General features: G+C 45.9%; 1 protein-coding gene across 1 annotated transcript; it reads left to right on the top strand.

The window, feature by feature from the left end:
• Positions 1-190: 190 nt before the first annotated feature.
• On the top strand, positions 191-14,430 carry Eh (Eclosion hormone). Its single transcript, XM_072287521.1, has 3 exons — positions 191-503; positions 8,189-8,314; positions 11,551-14,430. Exons 2-3 carry the CDS (start codon positions 8,205-8,207, stop codon positions 11,693-11,695), a joined length of 255 nt encoding a protein of 84 aa, XP_072143622.1. The 5' UTR covers positions 191-503; positions 8,189-8,204; the 3' UTR covers positions 11,696-14,430.
• Positions 14,431-21,929: the final 7,499 nt, after the last annotated feature.

The raw sequence follows: 21,929 nt of genomic DNA, 5'->3' as shown, positions 1-21,929 counted from the left end.
GCGAGACCTACAGACTGCGAGTTATACACGTCCGCCCTCCTTTTTGCTATTCCTTCTCGTGGGCTACTGTTTACCACCTCGCTAAGTGGTGGAGAGGAGGAGAGATGGGCGAGGGATAAGCAAGAGCAAAACAACAAGAAAGACAGTCCTTTGCTGCTACTATAATGCTGTTTGTTGGTGGTGCGGTTGCCGCTACTTATCCCTCCTCCACGGTCAGCTTCGTCGAGGAACGAATCGAATGCGACAGTGCCTTGCGTGGCGCTCGCGTCGTCGCCGGCGTCGATATATAATCAGATGACTGCGCCATGGCCGTCGCTCAGCCGGAGATTCCTCCCCGTTATTCCGTGGTTGTCCCTTCTCGCTGAGAAACGGCGTCGCCCGCGCAGAGAAGCATTTAGTGCAGAGGAAGCCCGGGGGAACAAGGACCTGCTTTTGCATAGGTAGAAAGCTTTCGGAAATCTGCTGCAATAGTTCACTTCTTGAGGGGATTCATCTATTGCAAGGTGAGTGTAATTTGGCTTCGCGGTATTATTGTCTTCGGCATGACAACGTGTAGCGAGGATGAAAGACGAGGAGGAAATGAAGGGGCGCGACGTGGATGTGAGCGCAAGTTGAAGCACTGACCTGCGATACATGTCTCGATTCGAGGAGGGCTATGTAGAACCTTGACAATGATGTCTGCACGTGCATTTTTGTTTCCTGCATATGATGAAAGAAAAAAAGAAAGAAAAAAAAGAAATAAAGAGAGACAAGCAGACCCAATAAGATTTCTACGGGTTCCTGCTGCAAACGGTATATTCACTGGTGACGTCAGTGTAAAATTTATTTCTTAGTATAATGTACAAAAAACAAAAATCAACCCTTTAAGAACTAGGGGCCGCACTCACAAAGCTTATCGTTCGTAAGTGCTCTTTTTCATTGGCTGATTGTCTTCCCTAATAATATATCCTACGTCACTATTCGCTGGCACGAACGCTTTTAGCATAAGAACGTTTTGTGAATATGGGCCCAGTTTGTGATTTTTTTCGTCCGCTTCTAAAGCATCGCCATTAAAGAGATAGTTTGTATCAAGTAACCCATAATCCTTTGAACAGGAAAAATTCGGTGTCTGTGACACATAATTTTGAATAAAAATAAATCGGAGTGTATAGTTCGAAAATCCTGATTACATACGGTCCCGCTTGGTCACAATGGATTAATTGCATAAATAGCGCATCCATGCCGTTGAGGCAGCTTTTGGAGAATCGCGGTTCCACCTACATAATAGCTTGCGACAAGGCCGTACTGACGCAGTCTGTGCACGTCATCACTGCGCAGAAGAACGGACTTTCGCCGACGACTGGATGCGTATCTTCACGCGGCACAGCTGCGACTATTTGTACAGCGCAGCGCCTCAAATAGTCGTGTCCGGTTTCGGCGGGGGTCAAACGCACAGATCGCCATGCAGTAATGCGGGCTTCAATATATAGAAGGCGCTAATGTCGGTTGCATCATTCGTCGGCCGCCGAGCGCACGTAATTAACGAGCGAGTGCCAGCGGTCAACTATAGAGCGCCGACGCAGTACTGTGTTCAGGCGTATACCATGCGTCCAGCTGGCACCATTGAAGGAGCGCCCAAAGTGGCGGCTGCGTGCCGCCGGGTATTCGGGGTGGTTGGCCAAGGCTTTCCGCTTCCCTGCGCAAGGCAATCAAGAAATGCAAGAAAGCAAAAACGTATTGCGCTAGGCGCGCAAGAGAACGCGAGGATCTGGCCGATTCGGCATTGGCTGTGCAGGGGAGACCCCGGCCTTCTTGTTACGGCATCGTCGGTGACGGCTTACCAGAATGCACCCAGTGGAAAATCAGATGAGTCATGTTGTCTTCGTGATGAAATTTGTCGCGGTTACTTTGTGTAAATCATGAAGAGCGCTCACATAACCAAACAGTTTGCCCCCCCCCCCCCCCCCCCACCCCCTAAATAAAATATGATAAGAAAGCAAAGTACCTTAAGAACATTACAGGATCCTTGGAGTAGTTAAATAATGCGACGTACTACTATCGCCACTAATGTACATGCAACAAAATAAACAGTACGCACGCATTTTTCACAGACCATAGTGCATGTGCAAGAGCTCATCATTGTGAAACCTGTGGAGACGTTTAATCATTATTTCTGCCAGAATTCTTTTTATCGCGTAGTTTGGATTTGTAAAGCCATCGTACCAAGCGCAATTGACATCACAGTGACATTTCCAGATAATAACATAAATCCTATACCTAGTATTTAAGTCTACCAGGGACAGCTGCTCCTGCGCAATACACTCTAACAAAGGACAGCGTCATTGAGCTTTTTCCCTGGTCGTTGCATATGTACAAAAATGTAAACAAGGTTCTTGAATGGCAAAGAGAGAGACAGAGAGATGCAAATGAGAGAAAGGCCGGGAGGCTAACAAATTTTCATTAAAATATTTGTCCTCAACTTGTACATTTCGTTGCCTTTACATTTTTCATATCAGTGACATGCACTGATTTGCTGGTTTCAAAGTGATATAGTTCTAAAGTTCGTGTGACATTTGCTTCACTTGTTAAATATACAGAAAATATGGAAGCATTGATATCAATTATTTCGGGCAGAATTTTGAGACATACGAGTATATTCTTTTATAAAAAAATACATACTTAACTTGTCTTCAATTCGTGTGCAGCATCTTTGGCAATGGCAACGCAGTTATTATTAATGTTTAACGTACTTGATCCCTCGACTATTTCTATAAGGAGGAGGCCGAGCTGCAAAGTGAGCCCCCCCCCCCCCCTCCCCCCGAACGAAATTTCTGGCTACGCCACTGCTAGTATACAAATTTACACTTACCCCATCCCACTGTGCCGAGTAGCCAACCGGACACTTAATCTGGTTAACCTATCTGCCTTTCACCTCTTGTTTTCCTTCCTTCCTGCCACAACAGGTGTAGCCATAGCTCAGTAGCTATAGGGCTAAAAGGCTTGTGCCAGCACCGGCTTGCGACGTCACTTGGAGCGGCAATCTTTACATAAGATGAAAAACTGCAAACCTACTGCAAACCGAGAACATATACAGTTTACAAAGTTTGTAATCTGAGTTCCAAAATTAAATCACAATGTTTATATAACATCGTTAGCGATTAGGACAATGATTACATCTTCATATCTGATACATTTGTTTTTAAAGGCATACTATCGAATTACTCATCCGACTTGCATGTACTTCGTTTTTGTTCTCTCTGCGCATTGTTCTTTATCCTTGTGTATCAAATTAAAAGGTGAGGACGCTGTTTTGGGGCTATGTAATAAACAATTGAATTTTATATAGGCGGTGAAAAACGTGGGTGCTTGAATATTCGGTACGGTGACTTGAACGAGAGGCAACATTTCTTCGGTCCAACCCGGAGAAAACAATGAACGAAAAGTAGAATTGCGTCGCCACAGTCCCTTTAAATCCGACCGCAATGTCGCATCTAGTGTCCCGTGGTTACGTGGACAGCGCTCACCCTCCTTTCATGTCGTTGACGAGCAATTGGTGGCTCTTTCTGAGCGGGGCTGTGATATCGAGGCCGAGGGCGGGCACTGGCGGGGCGCGCGTGCTCTGCTCGCTCCAAGTGCTCTCATTTCTCCGGTCCGCGGAAGGCGAAGCGCGTTACACGCTGCATCTTTGAGAGGGAACGAGGAAACACTTTGACCGTTTTGCTGTTTTTGTTTGTTTGCTTTACCAGTACCGCCAGTAAGTAAACTTTCCGGTACCCACGGTGTGAACGCGAAAATAGCAATGTCTGTATTAGCGGACTGTTATGGGCTCGCTGATTATTAGAGGGACACGGTAACAGGGACGAGGAAACCAAGTTCAGGTGCATCGCTAAATCGGGGCTATTCGATCTTTGGAACCAAACTGCTCCTGTGGTCACCGAGTGGCGCAGGAAAAGTAAAAGTAATGACAAAGAGGTTTGCAAACGTGTGGCATTGACTTTTGTATTACCTACAAACGAAGCGTACACTTCGGGGAGCACGGTCAAGAGGGCAAGAAATTATTTAGCGGTGGAGAAACGCTGACACAGCGCCGCCACCGACCAGAGCATCTAAACCTTCAGCCGCCACAAAGCATTCGCACAACAGCACTTACGTCTCAGCCTGTACGAGTACGAAAACGACCTAAAGAGCCAAATAAAGTAATTTGGTTTAAAATTGCGACAAGAGTGAAATGAATGAACTCGGTTCATTAAAGGAACGATGCGCTCCAAGGCGCATATTTGTTGCAGTGGGGTAGCGCACGTTGCTTCGTTGTGTGATTCCGTAAAGAACCGAGGTGATAGCAGGCAGATCTGCAAGGGCAGCTAGTACAGATGACTAAGTGTATATGCCGACTCGATATATATATATATATATATATATATATATATATATATATATATATATATATATATATATATATATATATGTTGAGCCATGTCGGGATATGACGTAGTTTCCGTGAAACGAAAGTCTGCGGGAGACCTCGAGAAAAACATCGTCTGCTGTACAAGGCCACGTTTACCGTGATAGGATTGAGGCTTGGTAAGCCAAACAAGGCGCAAGAACAAAAGACAAATGGAGCCGCCGCCTTGAACTTCCCGAACCAGCTCACTGTGACGTCATGAGCTTTGACTTTGTCGGCTCGGGGGTCCCAATTAATTTTCATCGGTGAAGACAGAATACACGGTATTTCAAAGAAGCCAAGTACTTTGAAAGTTTCAAGAACTTTTACTGCCCTACAACGAGCCAAACAAGAAAAGATATTTTGAAATCGCTGACGCCACACTGACGTAACAGCAATGAGGTTTCGGCTCGAAGTTCAAGAAATTGAAGTTTGGCCCTAATCTTCTCTTCTATAGTAATCAACCTCATGCCGCGAAATCATCGAAAATAGAGCTTCATACTTCATAAGCTGCAACTGATTTAGTGTTTCACGTCAGTATCCCTTTAGAGAAATCATGAACCCGTTCAGAGACCCACTGACTCTGAGTTCTGGGCAGATGGAACTTCTTCGGTATAGGAAAACGGTGCCAGTCGGGCTGATGCTTGAAGCTCTGGCTTGATGCTCAACGCCAGCAAAGAGCGGAAGCTTACAGAGAAGGATCCTTATGACGGAAACGAACGCTGTTCATCCCAAACGCTGCCTATCTAAAGACAACGTTAAAGGCAGCGAACACCGTGTAGCGAAAGGATACAAGGCGCCCGTCGTGCACTTGTCTACCGCACCTTGCCTTCGCAACGAACTCCATCGCGGCACATGGACGTGTTTTTCTTTTCTTTTTTCGCTGCGGCCTTTTTGGCAAAATATGGCCGCCATGGCCAGCAGTCGAGCCCCTGACCTTGTGCTGAGCAATAGAACGTACGCCATGGTCACTTAGCCCCGTGTCGTCGTTATGAATATCGGTAGTGTTATAATGAAAATTATAATGAAATGAATCTTATAATGAAATACCGCCTATCACTGGTCATTCTGAGAGAGTGACGCCTAAGCGTGACTCGGCGCGAGCCGAGGTGAAGTGTAAAACGAGCCCCGCAATTAAAGTGTGGAGAATATGGTATTATACCGTTGCGGGTGTTGCCAATGCACTTCAGTACTTTTCCATGTGTCCAGCGGAAAGAGGAGTGCATACTAATAACGGCATCTACATGGGCGCCTGGTCCGATGTGGTGGTATGGTGCGCAAAAAAAGAAAGAAGAAAAGGGATAGAAAAAAAAAGCAAGCAAGCACGGAGGTCACGCATTTAACGCCGTAAACGAGTCTGTGTACGTGTCCTGTCCATGGTCAGTGACGTAGTGTTTCATTTGTTTCTGTTGTCTCTCGGCTGCCGTTTCTTTATTCCACGTCCTGGATTCACATTTCTCCGTCGTCCTTGGCGTGTTATTTCACGGTTAGTTCGGAGTGCTGTTTTCGTTTCTGCTGAACTGTGCGCGTTGCGTAATGTTAAATCCTGTCGCACTTCTCCCCCATGCAACGCTTTCCTTGTATACATGCACCTTTCCCATTCGAAGTCGAATTGTATAGGTGAAGGTGCGGTTCAGAAGGTGCGTGTGGCGCAATTGTGCCCCTTAATTTCATCTCGGTTTTCTCCGAGTGCTCCTGTAGTTGGTCAGCCGATTAAGTGTCTCCATTCATACATACCTCTCCCGGAACATGTGGGGAGCTAGGGGTCGATCTAGGTGATAGTGCAAAGTAGGAAGAACATTAGCTGAGACTGAGACCACGGTGTTACTCCTCTCAGACATCATTTGCCATGTTTGCCCGAGGGCAAACATAGAAAATAAAGATAGTGTATTCGACAGCGTAGTTTAGTGATGACGACTTCAAGCATTTGCGTTTGACTGTTAGGCGCCGAAAATCCGTAGAGTTTGTCACAAACATGGGCGCAAGATTCGAGCAACATTATTTGTCTGCGAAATCTAGCCTCTATGATGGAAGCTGATGAGGGTAAAATTTGAATAACCCGAGCATTCAGAGACGCCTTCACCAATGAATCTGCCGTTTTGTGAAGAAATAAGCCTTCATGCCCAGTCACGCAAACTACTTCAATGAAAGCTAAGTGAGGGAGCACTAAGGATTAGAAAGCTCACAATATCTGCGAGTCAGCAGAAACAGTGAGGGGGCAGCACAAACACAGGGAGTCTGTTCCGACCACTGAGGAACTTGCTGGTGGATTTATTTTACGGAGGGCTAGAACCACAATTACAAATTCTGCTAGAAAGATAGGTACGAAGTCTGGAAGGCGAAGACAAACAGAAAAAAACTAATTCAAGAGTAGGACAGACTGTTCCAATGCCACACTTTCCTTGGCTTTGTGAAGCGTCAGTGGCAATAACTGCCCTGGACAGTATTTATGCAAATGGATAGGTTAAGAAAAACTTAACATGTGGTAGGGTAGTATAGCCTCGATTTTTAAAAGGAAATGTAATCAAACTGTACTTGAATCTAATTGGTACGTGTTGCAGCAAACAGGGGCAACTTCACGAATTTGAATGTTTAACTGATTTAGGAGTTAGGTGCTGGCAAGATTCCTTCCCCTTTTTCCATGGCTCCACCTTGAATGTTTTCGTACTTCGGGATACCGCGTTGACAGATTTTCACCTAATTGGCACAGATTCTTATCTGTAGGTGTCATTTTCAGGTTTATTCGCTCATTAACTTTTTTTTTAAATTTTCGTTTCTTCCCTCCCTGTCTTTTGGTATTGTTTGATCCCTTTGTCCCTCCCTCTGCAGAACCGCATGCCAGCGGTCGTATGCCCGCCGGCAAAAATCTCTGCCTTCCTATGAAGAGCTTCTCTCTTTCCCTCTCTCTTAAATGTGAACAACCCGCAAAGCCGAGCTGTTAACTCAAAATCAAATGTTGTTGATGTACTTATTTATTTTCAGAAAGCATTACTAGTTAACTGCTTGCTACGTAATGTACATAATTCGCCAGTCGCTTAAATCAGCGTCCCCTCCCCCCCCCCCCTCCTTCCATTCCTCGCTCTTTAATTGAAAAAGAGAGCTGTACACGAAACAAGTTGTGTACTTTCGAATTTAATTTCATTACCAGTGATGCTCCACACACAACACCAAAAGTAAACGAGAAATTCGGGCAGAACTCTCCTACGATGGCCATCAAAATATACGAGTGGCATTCGTTCGAGATGAAATTGAATTTATTGCACACTGACTTGTGGGGAACTATACTGGTGGGAAATGGCCACCGTCGAGCGACACAAACTCGACGCAGGAGCCAGGGCTGAGTGAGGCGCCACAGGAGACCTCCGTATATTGTAAACCGCCACGTATATCAAGAAGTGTTTACCACACCTCGATTCCCAGAAGTGTAAGTACCAGAGGCAGCGCTATTCCGAGAACCTGACCCCTGCGATGCGGCTTCGATTCCGGCCAGCACAGTGAAAATTTTAAAGGATTTGTTAAAACTGTTATTGAGGGGGCGCCTTGAACAAGGTTCTTTTTTTAGACTGCTTTTATTTCCGGCTGCACTACCTGCCGAATTGGCCCGCATACTTAGACTGCACTATTTCCAGCATCGGCTCATATTTTTGGTCAGGTGGATAGCCGGAAAGGAAACCGGTCTGACAATGCCGAGAATGCTATTTGAATTAGTGGTTTTGGAAGGTACGCGATGGAACCCCTATATTTTCACGCTTTTGCTTTCTTTCGCAGACATCAGCTAGAGCGAATGACGTGGAAGCCGCAGTTGACTTGGGCTTACGTGACTCTCGCGGCTGTTCACCTGGTGGCAGCCCGCATCAGCACCCGCCTTCCGGAGGCCACAATGATATGCATCGAGTAAGTTTCGAACGTTTGTTCGAACGTTTGTTTCGAACGTTCGAACTTAAAAAAGTGTAGTGTGCACAGTTGTTTGATCTGCTGGTTATGCCGTTTCGTTAACTCGAGGTATTTTCTTTTCGTCACCACATTTAAACCTACTAGTTCCATTCCTACTCTTTCCCTGCCGCGGTGCACCCTAACAGGGTGTTGGTACAAGCAGCGCCTGTGTATGTCCTCATCTTTCATGTTTGTGCGAACATACTTTTTTTTTAAATGGGGCTGCTTCAACAAAATCATGGATAACTAGCTAGCCCGTGAGCTCAGCGTAACATGTTTGAAGAGTCTAAATAGGCCGATCTGTCTGCCTTTAGCGATACTGAAACGAAATATTAGACTTCTACAATACAAAAAAAAAGTATCTCTTACTGTGAGAAGAGGCTTGGTAAGCCGCAAGCTATGTAAAAACAAAGAATAAATAGTGAAGAAGCCATCGACAATGATTTTCAATGTGAACTAATAGCCCAACGCTCCATGAAAGCGTTTCGCATTATTTAAGAACTGGCGCGCTTGAGGACATGCGTTTGTTGCAGTGAGGACATTTAGACATCAGTTTGTTCTTTCACTGCGTTATCCCGTAGAGAACAGGGCCGTTAACCAGCGCATTTCAGGTGGTAGTGTAGGTGGACAGCCCGTGTGTCTCGACGAACTATGACATTTGATGTTCGTCAACGACCGCACCTCGGAACGAGAGTGCCCTATGCGTCGGCGTCATAATTCCAACATCGGACCGCCAGCCGCCGATCACGATAACGGGGAGAAGAACAAAACGTTCGCTTTAAAAAGCTCGTGGCAGCAACGCTAGAACTTCCTGCCCCTGCTTACTGTGACTTCATGGCTTTTGAGAGCATCAGATTGGACCTAGTTATTTCTTTATCTGTACAGATAGACTATACTGCATTAAAAAATAGCCAGAGATTTAACTTGGTAAGTTTTGAAAATTCAGTTGAGCCAAAACGGACTTAGGTAGCAATGCTTTGAAATTCGTGACATCAGACTGACGGTAGCGGCGTGGGGGTTTAGAAGCAAAATATTGAAAAAATGCAACTTTTGCCTTCGTTTTCTTTCCTAAATAAGAACCTATTGTGAAATTAAGGAAGTCGGACTTTTTTGAAAAAGAATACTTTGGGAGTCTAAGCTGATTTAGTTTTTCTCTTAAGTGTCCATTTAAAATATACTTCCTGTATGCTGTTATATTTAGATTACATAACATTTATTAATGTCGCCTGGGGCAGACATTTATTAATGTCACCTGTGGCAATTCTAAGCCTAGAGCTGGATAATTCGAAGAGGGCGTACATTACTTGCACAAGAAATCTAAATGCATATTCGAAAAATTAAACAACAAGCTTTACTAATTCCGTTTTAACCAATTACTTTCCTGGGCGTATTGCAATTTAAGAATTGCAGTTGGTGAGTTCGCAAGGCCTGTACACTTGGATGACATATAAATATTGTTCCAATTAAACTTACTTTTCTCACTGATCTCCCATCGCTTCTTTAGCTCCCCCAAACCTTTACCCTTGAACAGAGCATCAAGCTAGATGTACAAGACATGCACGAAAGATATCCTACCATGCCTTAGGAAAAGATGAAGCGCCGCGTGGTGTTTTCGTCTGTCCTAATATCCTTCGAGGTAGTTCCCTCCTTTGCACCGAGTGCCACTGTTCTTCTATATACTTCCTAAATGGTTGTGGAACCCGTCCTAGCGAAGCTGGGCAGCCGTTACGTTGTATACTTGATGTTCTCTCAGGTTGAAAACTGCGCTTCTTCCGGTACTTTTTGACTTTCGGGAACCATCAATAGTCACCTGGGGCCATGTAAGGAGAGTAATGAGCTTGACAGACCACCGAAATACTGAGCTTCGCAAAAAAAAAAACAGAAATAAATAAGGAATTACATGAGCTGCATGAAATAGAGTGTTATCCTGGTGCAGTTTTCAGGTCTTCGAATTCTTCGTGGTCAAAAAGTTTGCCAGCATCCGCTGCGTGCCCAAATTGGGTTTGAAAGAGCATTCACAGCCTCTTCGTTGCTATCCACTAGCTGAAAAATTTATCTCACAGTTAACCGACGGCGTCCTCCTCTCAATATATTTTTTAATGTGATTAGCATTCTTAAGATACTTCACGCAGTTTCTGATATGCATTATTCGTGCCGATCTAACATTATTCATGCCAACTTGGGTTACCGGGTAGTCTATGGTCTAATGTGTCAGCATCGGGCTGCTGTGCTGAGAAAACTGGGTTTTAAACCAATCGCTGGACCCCCGTAGGTCACACGGTATGCGGCACTGGATATGTGACACTCTTCAATGAACTTTCACGCCAGCTTGGGTCACTGGCTGTTTGACACTGGGTGTGTGCCGCTCTTCATAATAATCATCACAATATATAAAATATACAATCACCAATAACGCCCCCATCATAAGATACATTGCTAATCGCATTAACCTCGCCAATCATCTCCAAAGGATGGAGGCGTCGCCAATTTTTATTTGAGCTGCATGCAGTCAGGTCCATTCTGACACTGAAAATGCTGCCTTCACGCCGGTCTGATGCAACTATACGAATTGCCTTTCACCAAAGCTTTTGGGACCGTGGTCTCGTGCGTACTCGATGTAGAAAGTCAGAAAAGCTTACGCTGCTACTTTTTTAAAGATCTATCAGCTTATGCAATCACTTGTGAGCGATTAAATGATGAACGCTTGAACGTGTGTGCATGAGTGCTGTGAATGTTTCGTATCTCCTGCCTCACATCATGCAATACCTCTCCTCCTTCCCTGTGCAGGGTAGCCGACCGGGCTCAGCCTGGTTAACCTCCCCCCCTGTGTTTGTTTTTTAATTCCCCCAATCAGACCGTGGTCACACCCGCCACTGGCACATAAATCAATTCGTGCACTGGTAAGCTACTTGAAGTGCACCGTTTTAAGAGACTGCTTATTGTGTCCCTGTGCTTTCTCTCACATGCACTCCGTGCTCTCTCTCTCTCTCCCCCCTCTTCCTCTTTCTATTCCCCTTTCACTTACCTTCAGCGTAGGGTAGCAAACCGAACGCTCGTCTGGTTGACCTCCCTGCTTTTCCTCTCCTTGCTTTCACTCTCTCCACTCTCTCTTTTGAAGCTTAGTTTGCTCAAGAACGACTTGCCAAGTTTTTATATCTGCCCCCCAAAAAATTCTTATGTGCCCGCTATACTTGCAGGAACTGCGGTCAGTGCAAAATAATGTACGGCGACTACTTCGATGGCCACAAGTGCGCCGAAGAGTGTGTGAGCACTGTAGGCTACATCCAACCTGACTGCGACATCGCCGACACCATCATCAAGTACTTGCGCCGGAAGCCGTGAAAGTGCCGCTGGGTTGCCGATTGTCGAAGCTGGAGCAAGGCGGCGAGAAGCCCAGCTGCTGGGACGTTCCATCAGGGGCACCTATGCTTGCCTCAACGAGGATGGAGCTATGCCTTTCAAGAAAGCTCGTATTGTCGTTTGTTCTACGTGGCAAGAGACTCCAATTCAAGTTCTCATCTCACGAATACGTAAAAAACCACTCAGGCAGCTAAACTTGCTGCACACAATGAGCGCAGTGCCAGTGCCGATCTACAGTGGTCGCTGATGAATAGGTACTCGGTGTAGAGACAGACGTTTCCTTAAAAAAAAAAAAGGCACATGAAGCGTACATTTCTCTGGAATGGTGTAGACTGTGCGTGAACAGAACAGGTCCACCGGTCCACCTAAGCTTAAAACGGCACTGAAAAAAAGGTCAACCTAGACTGGCAGACTAAATCTTGCTTATAGGTAACTCACCGAGACCGGAGCCTCGTTATGCTGTAAAACTACGCGGCAGCAAAGCCCGTTTGGCGACGACACCTTGAATTTCATGCACCCTGTGCCCCATGAAGCGATATACTACGAAAAAGTCTGTCTTTAGCAGGTGCAAGTTAGTAATTTATTAGTGAGAAAGAGAATACATTGCATTTTAACAGAAAAGAAGAGCAAACTGAAAGTTTTTCCTGTGCCGAGATGACGCAAATACGCGAAAACAATGCAAAATATTTGACGCCCCACTGCCGTCAACGGCGCCGCTGTTTGGACTGGAAATTCTAAAAGGGAAGATGGCCTAAAATTTTTTTTTCAGCCAACCAACTATCGCATAAAACAAATGCGGGCAGAATGCCGTAGGAGTCGCTTTCGACTCAAGTGAAATGTAGCGGCATTTTCCTATATCGTTCCGTTTCTACTCAGGCTGTAAACCTTTCGAATTAATATTTAAAAAAAAAGTATATTGTCTGCAACCACACAGATGAACAACGTGGAGGGAGCGGGCCGCCGAGAGATGGGCGCGTAGTGATTTATTAACTCGTCGTACATTCAAGCGCGCGTAGAAAGACGGTCAAAATGTCGCGAATGTACGTCCTGTTTTTCTGGCGCTGTGTAGCCATTGGTGCCAGTGAAACATCCGAAACTAGTTGCTTGAAGCAATTAACAAGGCTTGATGAAAATACCTGACATAGCAAGTAGACGTGTCTGACTGTGTCCTGTGATCAAAGAACAGTGATCAAAAATGATCATCAGATCACAATCTTCGCGTATCACCTATTTCTCTGCCGAACACATAGCTTCACTTTGCGCAGCTATGTGCATCAGAGAGGAGATGGTGGGAGGGGGAATCATGTTGAGTCTATTGTCACGCCAGAAGCGCGCGATGCAGTGGGTGCATAGAGGTTAGACAACCACTAGCTGTTTTACCAAGATGTCACGCTTTCTCAATCATCTTGCAAACAGCGTTCGTCAGACCGGTCGAGCCTTTATTTGAATGCCATTGCGAAGAAGTGGCGAAGGCCTGACGTTTTCAGTAGTACCATAACATGTCGCAGGGGTGTATGTCACGGAGTTGCAGTGGAAGATAGTGCCGAGTTTAACATTTACACTTTCTAACACCGCGCTGATGCGCTGTAATTATTTCACGGTTTTACTAGATCTCAGATCAATTCTCAACGTGCCATGACAAAAAAAAATGTACCCTATTTGTGACTATGGCATTTGCATATCTGTCATGCGCTTTCTTCACGCAATTGTAGCTGTGCTGTCAAGTACGATGATCGAATGACAATGTGATGCACTTGGAGAGCAGTAGTCGATCAAAGAGTGTCGCTGGAGTCATTGTCTCTATGTCCTCTTGCCGAAACGTTGGCTACAGCGACACCTTGTTTGACTGTACTGCAATCACTTCATGCCTCCATCTTCCTGTAAACTTCTGCAATGATGCGGGCTTCGTAACTTATCAGTTACTTTAATGCTATCAGAACTATACGACCTTTACTCACTTTAGGTAATGTTAACATTTGAACACGCAGGGCGCCATATTCAGATCGGATCTCGAAGCGTTAGTGATCAGAATAAGAAAGCGTGACGAAAGCGGGCAGCTGGGAGCATAACTATGCTTCTTTTTTACATTCAAGTGAGGCAGCATATTTTTTTTCTTTAATATGTAATAGTCGCTGTCGTGCACGTGATGCTAGTCACTTCAAGGTTTGTGGAAGCTTAGTGCTTCGTGAAACTGTGATATAATTTATTCACGCCAGCATTGCTTCACTTTTTCTTTTTTGTAAACATAACGTTGCTACACATACTTAGAACTGTACTTGGCGCCCTTTTAAAATAGCCAGCGAGTTTACTGTGCATCAACAAGCGATATGCTCGTGTCGAGCGTGCAGACACTGGTTCGCGCGATCAGACTGCCTATTTGCGTTGCTGTAAACATACTTCTTAAATGCATGTTTGCTGAGATATAGTGACTGAAATGTGGACTAATTCCTTATGGCCATGTGATTATACAAGGTCTTTCTCGTAATTGTTTGGCTTTGTTTCTCCAGTAGAATAACAACGAAAGCAGAATTTTACTTCCGTGCACCTGGTTGTGACTGTTCCGCTACTGAAACCTCGCAAAGTGGTTGTGAAGAATTTTCGCTTATACTCTTTTATTTTGTTGTCAATAAAGATGGAATAACAAAAAGAACTGAAGAGGAATTTGTTTTTTTTAATCCTGCACTTTTTTGTACACCGTCTGAAAGTAAAGATTTAAGCTTGTGGCTGGTATGATTAAAGCAGAGTGCTTTCAGGCAAAACGATTCCCAAAGTTCTGCGGTGTGGCCCCGGGCCCCTTTTCTTTTTATGAACACAATTTCTCGTATCGCTTTCAAAATGTTCCTTCTTCAAGTCGTTCGCTGTACAGATGAAGTTCTAGAGTCATTTTCTTTTTGACGAACTAAAAGAAGAAACAGGTCACAAGTTCGGATAAAAAGTTTCCTTCAGTGCAACAACAAACGGGTCTTCGTGCTGGGTGTGTAACAATGACAGTGAATCGCTGCGCTGTGCAGCGACAAGCGTAGCGCAAGCCATTATTTTGTCAAGATCTTTACGGTCCCTCTGGATGGTGACATATTTAAAGCATTGCTTTCACTTTATCTCCCGGTCGCGTATGTGGTAATCCAATGGCGCCAAAATTGTGAACTTTTACAATAATTTAATAATGAGTATACTCACGCTCCTGTAATCTCCACTTCATCTTCAGCAGTCCCTTGCCTTTGCGAACTCTGTCGGGTCATTCAAGGGCAGAAATAAGGCAGGACACTGTAGCTGTAGAGAGCTGGGGCTCAGCAGACGCCTACTGCCTCAAAAAGTGCGCGTGTGAGTAGTGGTGTGGTATGTGTGTTTGGGGTGAAGTGGGGGGGGGGGCGGGAGGCGAGGCATCGCTTTACCGCACAACCTTCAGTGTGATTGCCGTCACTACAGACATTAAGCTCTCTGTCTTGGAAGCTCAGCGGCAAACGAGCAACCGTTTTGCCTACACTCCCACCCTCCTCCCGTTCTCCTTCGCAACAGAACAAGACTGTGAACCACTGCGGATCTCGGCTTCTTGATCACGACGTGGGTGTGGCAAGCTGTAAACAGTAGTTTTTGAAGCCGAATATTGTCAAAAAATGTCGCACGTAATGATTATGCGGGGTAAGCAACGAGATCTCGCCATAGTTTATTCATAGAGCTATAAGCAATTTTCAAATGGTGTTCTGACTAAATTGTCAAGATCACTTTAGCGACCAGAGACACCACGGCTAGCAAGGCGTTCAGTAAGAAAAACAGCCTCTGTACGCCGATAAATGACGATCGTTTACACAACCTTTTGCGTATGCCAGTGTCTTGACACACACCTTACACGAAACCTGAAGGTTTTGATAGTGTCTGCCTAAGTTAACGTGCCGAAGTAATGAGGAGTAAAAAATCACACGCTATGATACATAGAGAAACATGGAGGAAAGGCAGGGAAGTTGAGCCGAAGGAAGTCTCCGGTTAGCTACCCTGCACGTGGGTTGCGGAAAAGGGTGTTCGGCAGAAGGGCGGAGGAGAGAGAAAAGAGAGAGAGAGAGAGAGAGAGAAAGGCAAAAGAAAGACAGGGAGGTTAACCAGAGATTATCTCTGGTTGGCTACCCTGTACTGGGGGAGGGGCAAGGGGATGCAATAGGTGAGAGAGAGAACGATAAAAAAAAGAAAACAAAAACCTAATCACACACACGCACGTACGCACGAACTGTTTCTGTGGGCACTGTCACGCAGCCCGCAAAACCGTTCCTAGTCTTACGCAGTGTCACCGTGCAGTCCTGCGTCCCACAGTGTACAGTCACAATTTGTCAGAGAGTCCCGTGTTTTTAAAGTATCGCAGCAGCGCCTTCATAGCAATGAGGAGAGAGAAATAATAACAGGAAGTACTATAGGCGTTCACTGGACTTTGTGAACGACAGAAAGGCTTATGGAAGCGCTTTTAGCAGCCGTAGCATTGCGCCAACTAATGACAGGTAGAACTGATGGCTTACTTCAGAACTGTGTTAACCTAAGTTTGACTGGCTACCCGCCGTGGCGGTTATGACATTGCGCTGCTAAGGATGAGGTCAAGAGATCACATCCGTGTCACTGTGGCCTGATTTATATAGGGGCAAAATGCAAAAACACCCGTGTATCATGAGATGAGTGCACGTTAAAGAAGTTCAGGTGGTCAAGATTATTTCAGCGTCCTTAACAACGGCACGCCTCATAATTCAGGTTTTGGCACTTGAAACACCACAATTTTGTTTTCGTTTGAGTGGCAAAACGTGCTCGGTACTGTTGTTGTTATATTAAAACACAACTATATTGGGTCTAAACGCGGCACAACAAGCGAAAAAGCAGACAACCGCATAAACTTAGCTGTTTGAAGATAAACTTTTGCAAATTATTTTATAACGACACACTCAGAAAGTGATGCCAGATACTAACCATACAACTTGTTTTGCGCAAATAGGGACCACACCAGAGCGAGCGATTCTGTCCTTTTTCGTTTTGTTGCTGTCCTGGTTGGCGCGAAATGAAGTATAATATATGGACGAACTAGCCCAGCAGAGGTGCGTTGGTAAGGGACTATGTTGCAAAGACGGTTCCTTGCAAACAATGCAAAATCATAGCCAACTTTTCCAGCTGAAGAACTCAAATACAGGATGCATATTATGCAAACAGGCTTAGTGGAACACCCTCTAGTTCATATTGTCCAGTGTATTTAAATCGGACGCTAGCCCCATTTAGTTCATTTAGAATCTTCCAGCACTGCCGCTTTGTTCATGTCCAACTAGCAAATAGACCTAACGTTATAGGGATCACCATCATGGGAAATCGCAGAAAAGTAAAGCCCCAGTTGCTGTGCCCAAAACCTAACGTCTCGTCTCGACGTCGAAGGGTGTGGTCACGCGCATCACAGAGATGAAACAGTTGCCCACATCGAATCGGTGCACGAAGGGAAGTTACAATTACGCAAGAATGCAAGCGCGCCAAGCCTGGTTTTCTATGTGCAACGCACCGGAGACCCTTCGGTACGCCAGGCCAGTCCGTATCGAAGTCTTGATTAGTGGTATTGCACGAATAATAACGGTTCTTCTTACTCTAAAGATGAGGCTTGCATGACATCTGATAGACAACCGCCACGTCGTAGAAGGCGAATGGGCGTGAAAGGTTCTTTTGTTTTCGTCCCTCACCCACTGGAACCGCGTATAGAGGCCGCGTCTTCGAGCCGATATAGTTGTTCTCCCCAGTATTCTCAGCTACAACCTTTGCTGATAGAGCTCCCGATACTTACAGCCTAAAACTCTTTTGTTGCAGACACCACGTAGTGACGGTGTGCGGATGCGTTGAAATATATTTTGGCCGAACAACATATCGTAGGCGGTGTACACTTGTGCGGTGACACTGTTCAATTGTTAAGGCTAAAGCAATCGCAAATCATGAACGCTCGTCACGATGTCCTGAGGGGCGGTCTCCTTCGTGTTGATTGCTTGAATTCACAGAATACAGTCACGTACATCTCATTATGAACGCATTTAACGTGCGTCCGAGGAGCACACTGGAAATGGTCTATAAATGATATCTCGAAGTGGCACACCAGCTTCAGCAATTATTATCATCCAGCAGCTTCCATTATAGAGAACTCACGTGTACCATTACAGACTTTGCTCAGTGATGAACCCGAGTTTACTTACCTTTCAAATTCCCGTGATCTCTCTCTCTCAGTCTCTTTTAGATATTAGGCTTGAGCACCTTCCTTATACAAGTTATTATCTCTAGCGAAAGGGCATCTCATACTTAATGATCATATTTCCACAGTGTATGGTGAATTGCACGTTTGCTATAGCGTGCACGACATGTTGCCTGCTATCGGTGAAGCCAGAAGAAATTCGTGACATTCGACGTGTGCTTCCTCGATTCTTTCTTCCACGTCGCCTTCTCTCGACATCTTGCAGGATCTAAAGAAAGTTCGCCGTGCCACTTGTGGCCGGGAATGGTCATTAGTAAAGGATGTTTCCTCACGTTTTTAATGATAGAAATCATGATGGCTTATTGCCAGCACGCGCAAGCTCCTTGTATGCTTTTACAACTGAGGCTTCCCTGAAGATCTAGAAGTTGTCGCTCGAAAAAGTTTGTAAGCAAGCTCACTCCATGTCACGTTAAGCAGGCTGGATGTTTTCCGCAGCGAAACCAAGGCGGCGCATGTATTCAGCAATCATGGCACTTGTAATTCGTGAGTGCTTATTTAGTAGATATAATTGGGTGCTCAGGAGCATGAAAACTGCTGAGCCGCACACATCTGGCGTCGACACCTGTTGCCACTCGAAGCTTAATTAGGTGGTACTCAGAAAATTCAAAAGCAGGAAATAATGAGGACCTTTCGTTTCTTGTTCATATTTCGGGCAATAGAAAACGCTGCCCAGGGATGGTCGCGATGTAGCTTTTTTGGCGAGCACAAAATCAGTTGTCAAGAACAGTCGCTCGTAGAGAAATCTGCGCCCTCAATCCACAAATAAACCCATTACAAACTCACTCAGTGGGACATTTTTTTTACCCGACTTTGGCCAATTAGATGCCTGAATTCATGTACCTTCATTTGAATCTAATCCATGCTTTCTTATGTGCCCTGATTTTACTGTAGAAGAAGAAGAAGAAATTTATTGATGAATGAAACGCTCAATAGGTGGAGCCCGCCCCACTGGCTTCCGCACGCCGTCTTATTGGTCGGATGATGACCCTTTGGATCTGCTCCTGTGAACTGGACAGCGCCGCCTCCCATTGTGTGTGATCCATAATTTAAAAATTTAAATTAAATTGTGGGGTTTTACGTGCCAAAACCACTTTCTGATTATGAGGCACGCCGTAGTGGGGGACTCCGGAAATTTCGACCACCAGGGGTTCTTTAACGTGCACCTAAATCTAAGTACACGGGTGTTTTCGCATTTCGCCCCCACCGAAATGCGGCCGCCGTGGCCGGGATTCGATCCCGCGACCTCGTGCTCAGCAGCCCAACACCATAGCCACTGAGCAACCACGGCGGGTGATCCATAATTTCTGTGTTTGCCTTTTTTGTATATGCCGTGCATGCCCACGAAATGTGGTCGAGAGTTGGCATGCCCCCACACCATGGGCATGTGTCCATATATCTTGCTGGATAAATTTTATGAAGTATGTGCAGGTTGTTACACGTACAGGTTTGCAACATTCTCCCTAACCTGTTCTTCCTTACTGAGATTCTTATGTGGGGGTGGTAGTTTCGTTCTATTCCCTCTGTAATAGTTTAAAATTCCAAAGTAGGTTTGGTCAATCTGGATGACGTCATCAGAGGCGTCCTGTCAGTACTCGTGGAGTGTGATATGCGCAGAGCTATACTCTGTCAGCCTCTTCGTTTCCTCTGATTTTCTCATGACTGGGTACTCATAAAAGGCGAAATATGGCTCGGGGTTTAACATCTCTTACGATCCCATAGGCTGCGGTGCATATTTGTCCCCTGAGGTAGCTTCTGCACGCCACATGTGAGTCCGATATGATGGTTATTTGTTGCTGGTTTGGTTCCGTCGCTTTGATAGTCGGAGCTATGGGGATTTCTTCTGCTTCCACGATAGTGGTGTTGTGAGTGGAGGCGCTAGTGATTTCTCTGCCCAAGTAGTCAGTGACGACAGCTACCGTTGTTTTCTGGTTGCCGGGGTATCTTGCCGCCTCCACGAAGCGAGAGTTTGGTTTATCTCCATACGTTTTCTTAATGTGTGCAGCTCTGGCTTCTACTCTGCTTGCATGTGGGTTGGGTCCGTATCCCTGGGTATGGGCGACACTTTGATGCTGTTTTTCATTCTTGTGAGGATGGGGTTAGCTTGGTTGTGTTTTTCTAGGAGCTCATGATACCCAAGTCTGCCAAGAAGTTTCGTACCCGTGGTCGTTTGTGCGAGTCGGTTTCTTTGGGTTACCAGCTGAGCTTCTGCCAGTTCCTCGAATGTATTCTGGATTCCGAAAGACATGAGTTCGTCGGTTGTGGCGCATTGTGCATTTTGTAGGGTGATCTTGTATGCTTTTCTTGAGCAAGCAGTTATCGCATCCACCTCTGTTTTCGTTAATGGGTAATACGGCAAGCTATATATAAAGCGGCTAACCACCAGAGAGAGAGAGAGAGCAAATGATAAAGGAAAGGTAGGGAGGTTAACCAGGACTGAGCCCGGTTGGCTATCCTACACTGGGGAAAGGGAAAAGGGGACGGAAAGATTAAAAGAAGAGGAGAAAGTCTACTGGGGATATCGTTCGGTCACTCAGTCCGGATCACAGACGCTGACTCAATCCAGTTGCTTTCAGATATCGCAGCAGCGCTTTTGTGGCCTTTTGTAGCTGCGATATGCGAGGCCATGGTCCCAAGATCTCGTTCAAGGTAAACGGTGTTCTATCTAGCTGATTGAGAGCTGTACAGAGGTCATGTCTTTCGTTTTCAAAAGATGGGCAGTAGAACAGTAGATGTTCTATAGTTTCCTCGACACCGCAGGCATTGCAGTCGGCGCTATCAGCCATTCCAATCAAAAACGTATATTCATTCGTGAATGCGACGCGCAAGCCAAAGCGGCACAGCATTGTTTCCTCATTTTGCGGAAGCCCTGGTAACAGCCGCAGTTGCATAGAGTGGTCGAGGGAATGCAATCGATCTTGGGTGAATTCAGGTATGTGCCACTTGTCTAATGTCCTACGGTGTGCCTAAATTGCAGATTACGTAAACTGGACCCCACGCTACGGCTACAACTGCCATCTAGCCTTCCCCGCGGCGAAGCAACCTTGTTGTGTCGCTTGTGGCTGGGAGTGGCGTTCACGAACGCATACTCCTACCGTATGGGAATGGCCGAGAGCCCGATGTGCGACTCCTGTGGGTGCGAGGAGACCATCGAGCACCTATTGTGTACCTGCCCTCGCTACGATGTCCAACGCCTCTCTCTGCGGGCAACTTTACGCAGACTGGACTCGAGATGTTTCACCGAGTCAAAGATACTCGGACCGTGGCCACGCCCGTCACTAGCTCGAAAAGCGATTCGTGCACTAGTGCGGTACTTGAAGTGCACGGGCTTAACAGACCGTTTATAGTGTCCTTGTGTATGGTGTCGCTCCCACACGTACTCAGTGCTTCCTCTCTCCCTTTCTTCCTCTTTCTATTCCCCTTTCCCCCACCCCCAGTGTAGGGTAGCAAACCGGATGCTGTTCTGGTTGACCTCCCTGCCTTTCCTACCCTTGTTTTCTCTCTCTCTCTCTCTCCTACGGTGTGCCAGCTTGCTTAGGTGTTGGGCTGCGTCGGTCCGAGTTAAAGGTACAGAAACAAGGGTTGCTCCTTCGTATGCTTTCCTAGCAGCTTCGTCAGCGAGGTCGTTTCTGGAGATACCGCAGTGGCTAGGCAGCCACTGAAACACGACGTCGTGTCCTTTCGCTATCATACGATGGTGCATTTCTCGTATCTCCGACCCTAGTTGTTCACAGGACCCTCGACGAAGAGATGACATATTGTAAGGCCGCCTTCGAATCGCAGATTATCGCCCAACGATTAATCGCCCAACGATTAGCGGGTTGGTTATTAATGTAATCAACGGCCCCTCGGAGGGCAACAAGCTCCGACCTGGTCGATGTTGTCAAGTGAGAAATATTGTATCGTATGCTAATTGATCGTGATGGTATAACCACTGCGCCGGTGGAGCTGGTCTGAGTGGAAGAGCCATCC

The sequence above is a fragment of the Dermacentor andersoni genome, chromosome 4 (assembly GCF_023375885.2).
Source record: "Dermacentor andersoni chromosome 4, qqDerAnde1_hic_scaffold, whole genome shotgun sequence".
NCBI classification, from domain to species: Eukaryota; Metazoa; Arthropoda; class Arachnida; order Ixodida; family Ixodidae; genus Dermacentor; species Dermacentor andersoni.
The sequence above is the reverse complement of the archived record's forward strand: the minus strand, read 5'-3'. Positions and strand labels throughout refer to the sequence as shown.

Bases quoted from the DNA above. Each gene is read 5' to 3' on its own strand.
- Eh (XM_072287521.1), top strand. From the start codon at position 8,205: ATGACGTGGAAGCCGCAGTTGACTTGGGCTTACGTGACTCTCGCGGCT. The intron at 8,315-11,550 runs GTAAGTTTCGAA...CTATACTTGCAG, and splicing joins GCCACAATGATATGCATCGA to GAACTGCGGTCAGTGCAAAA.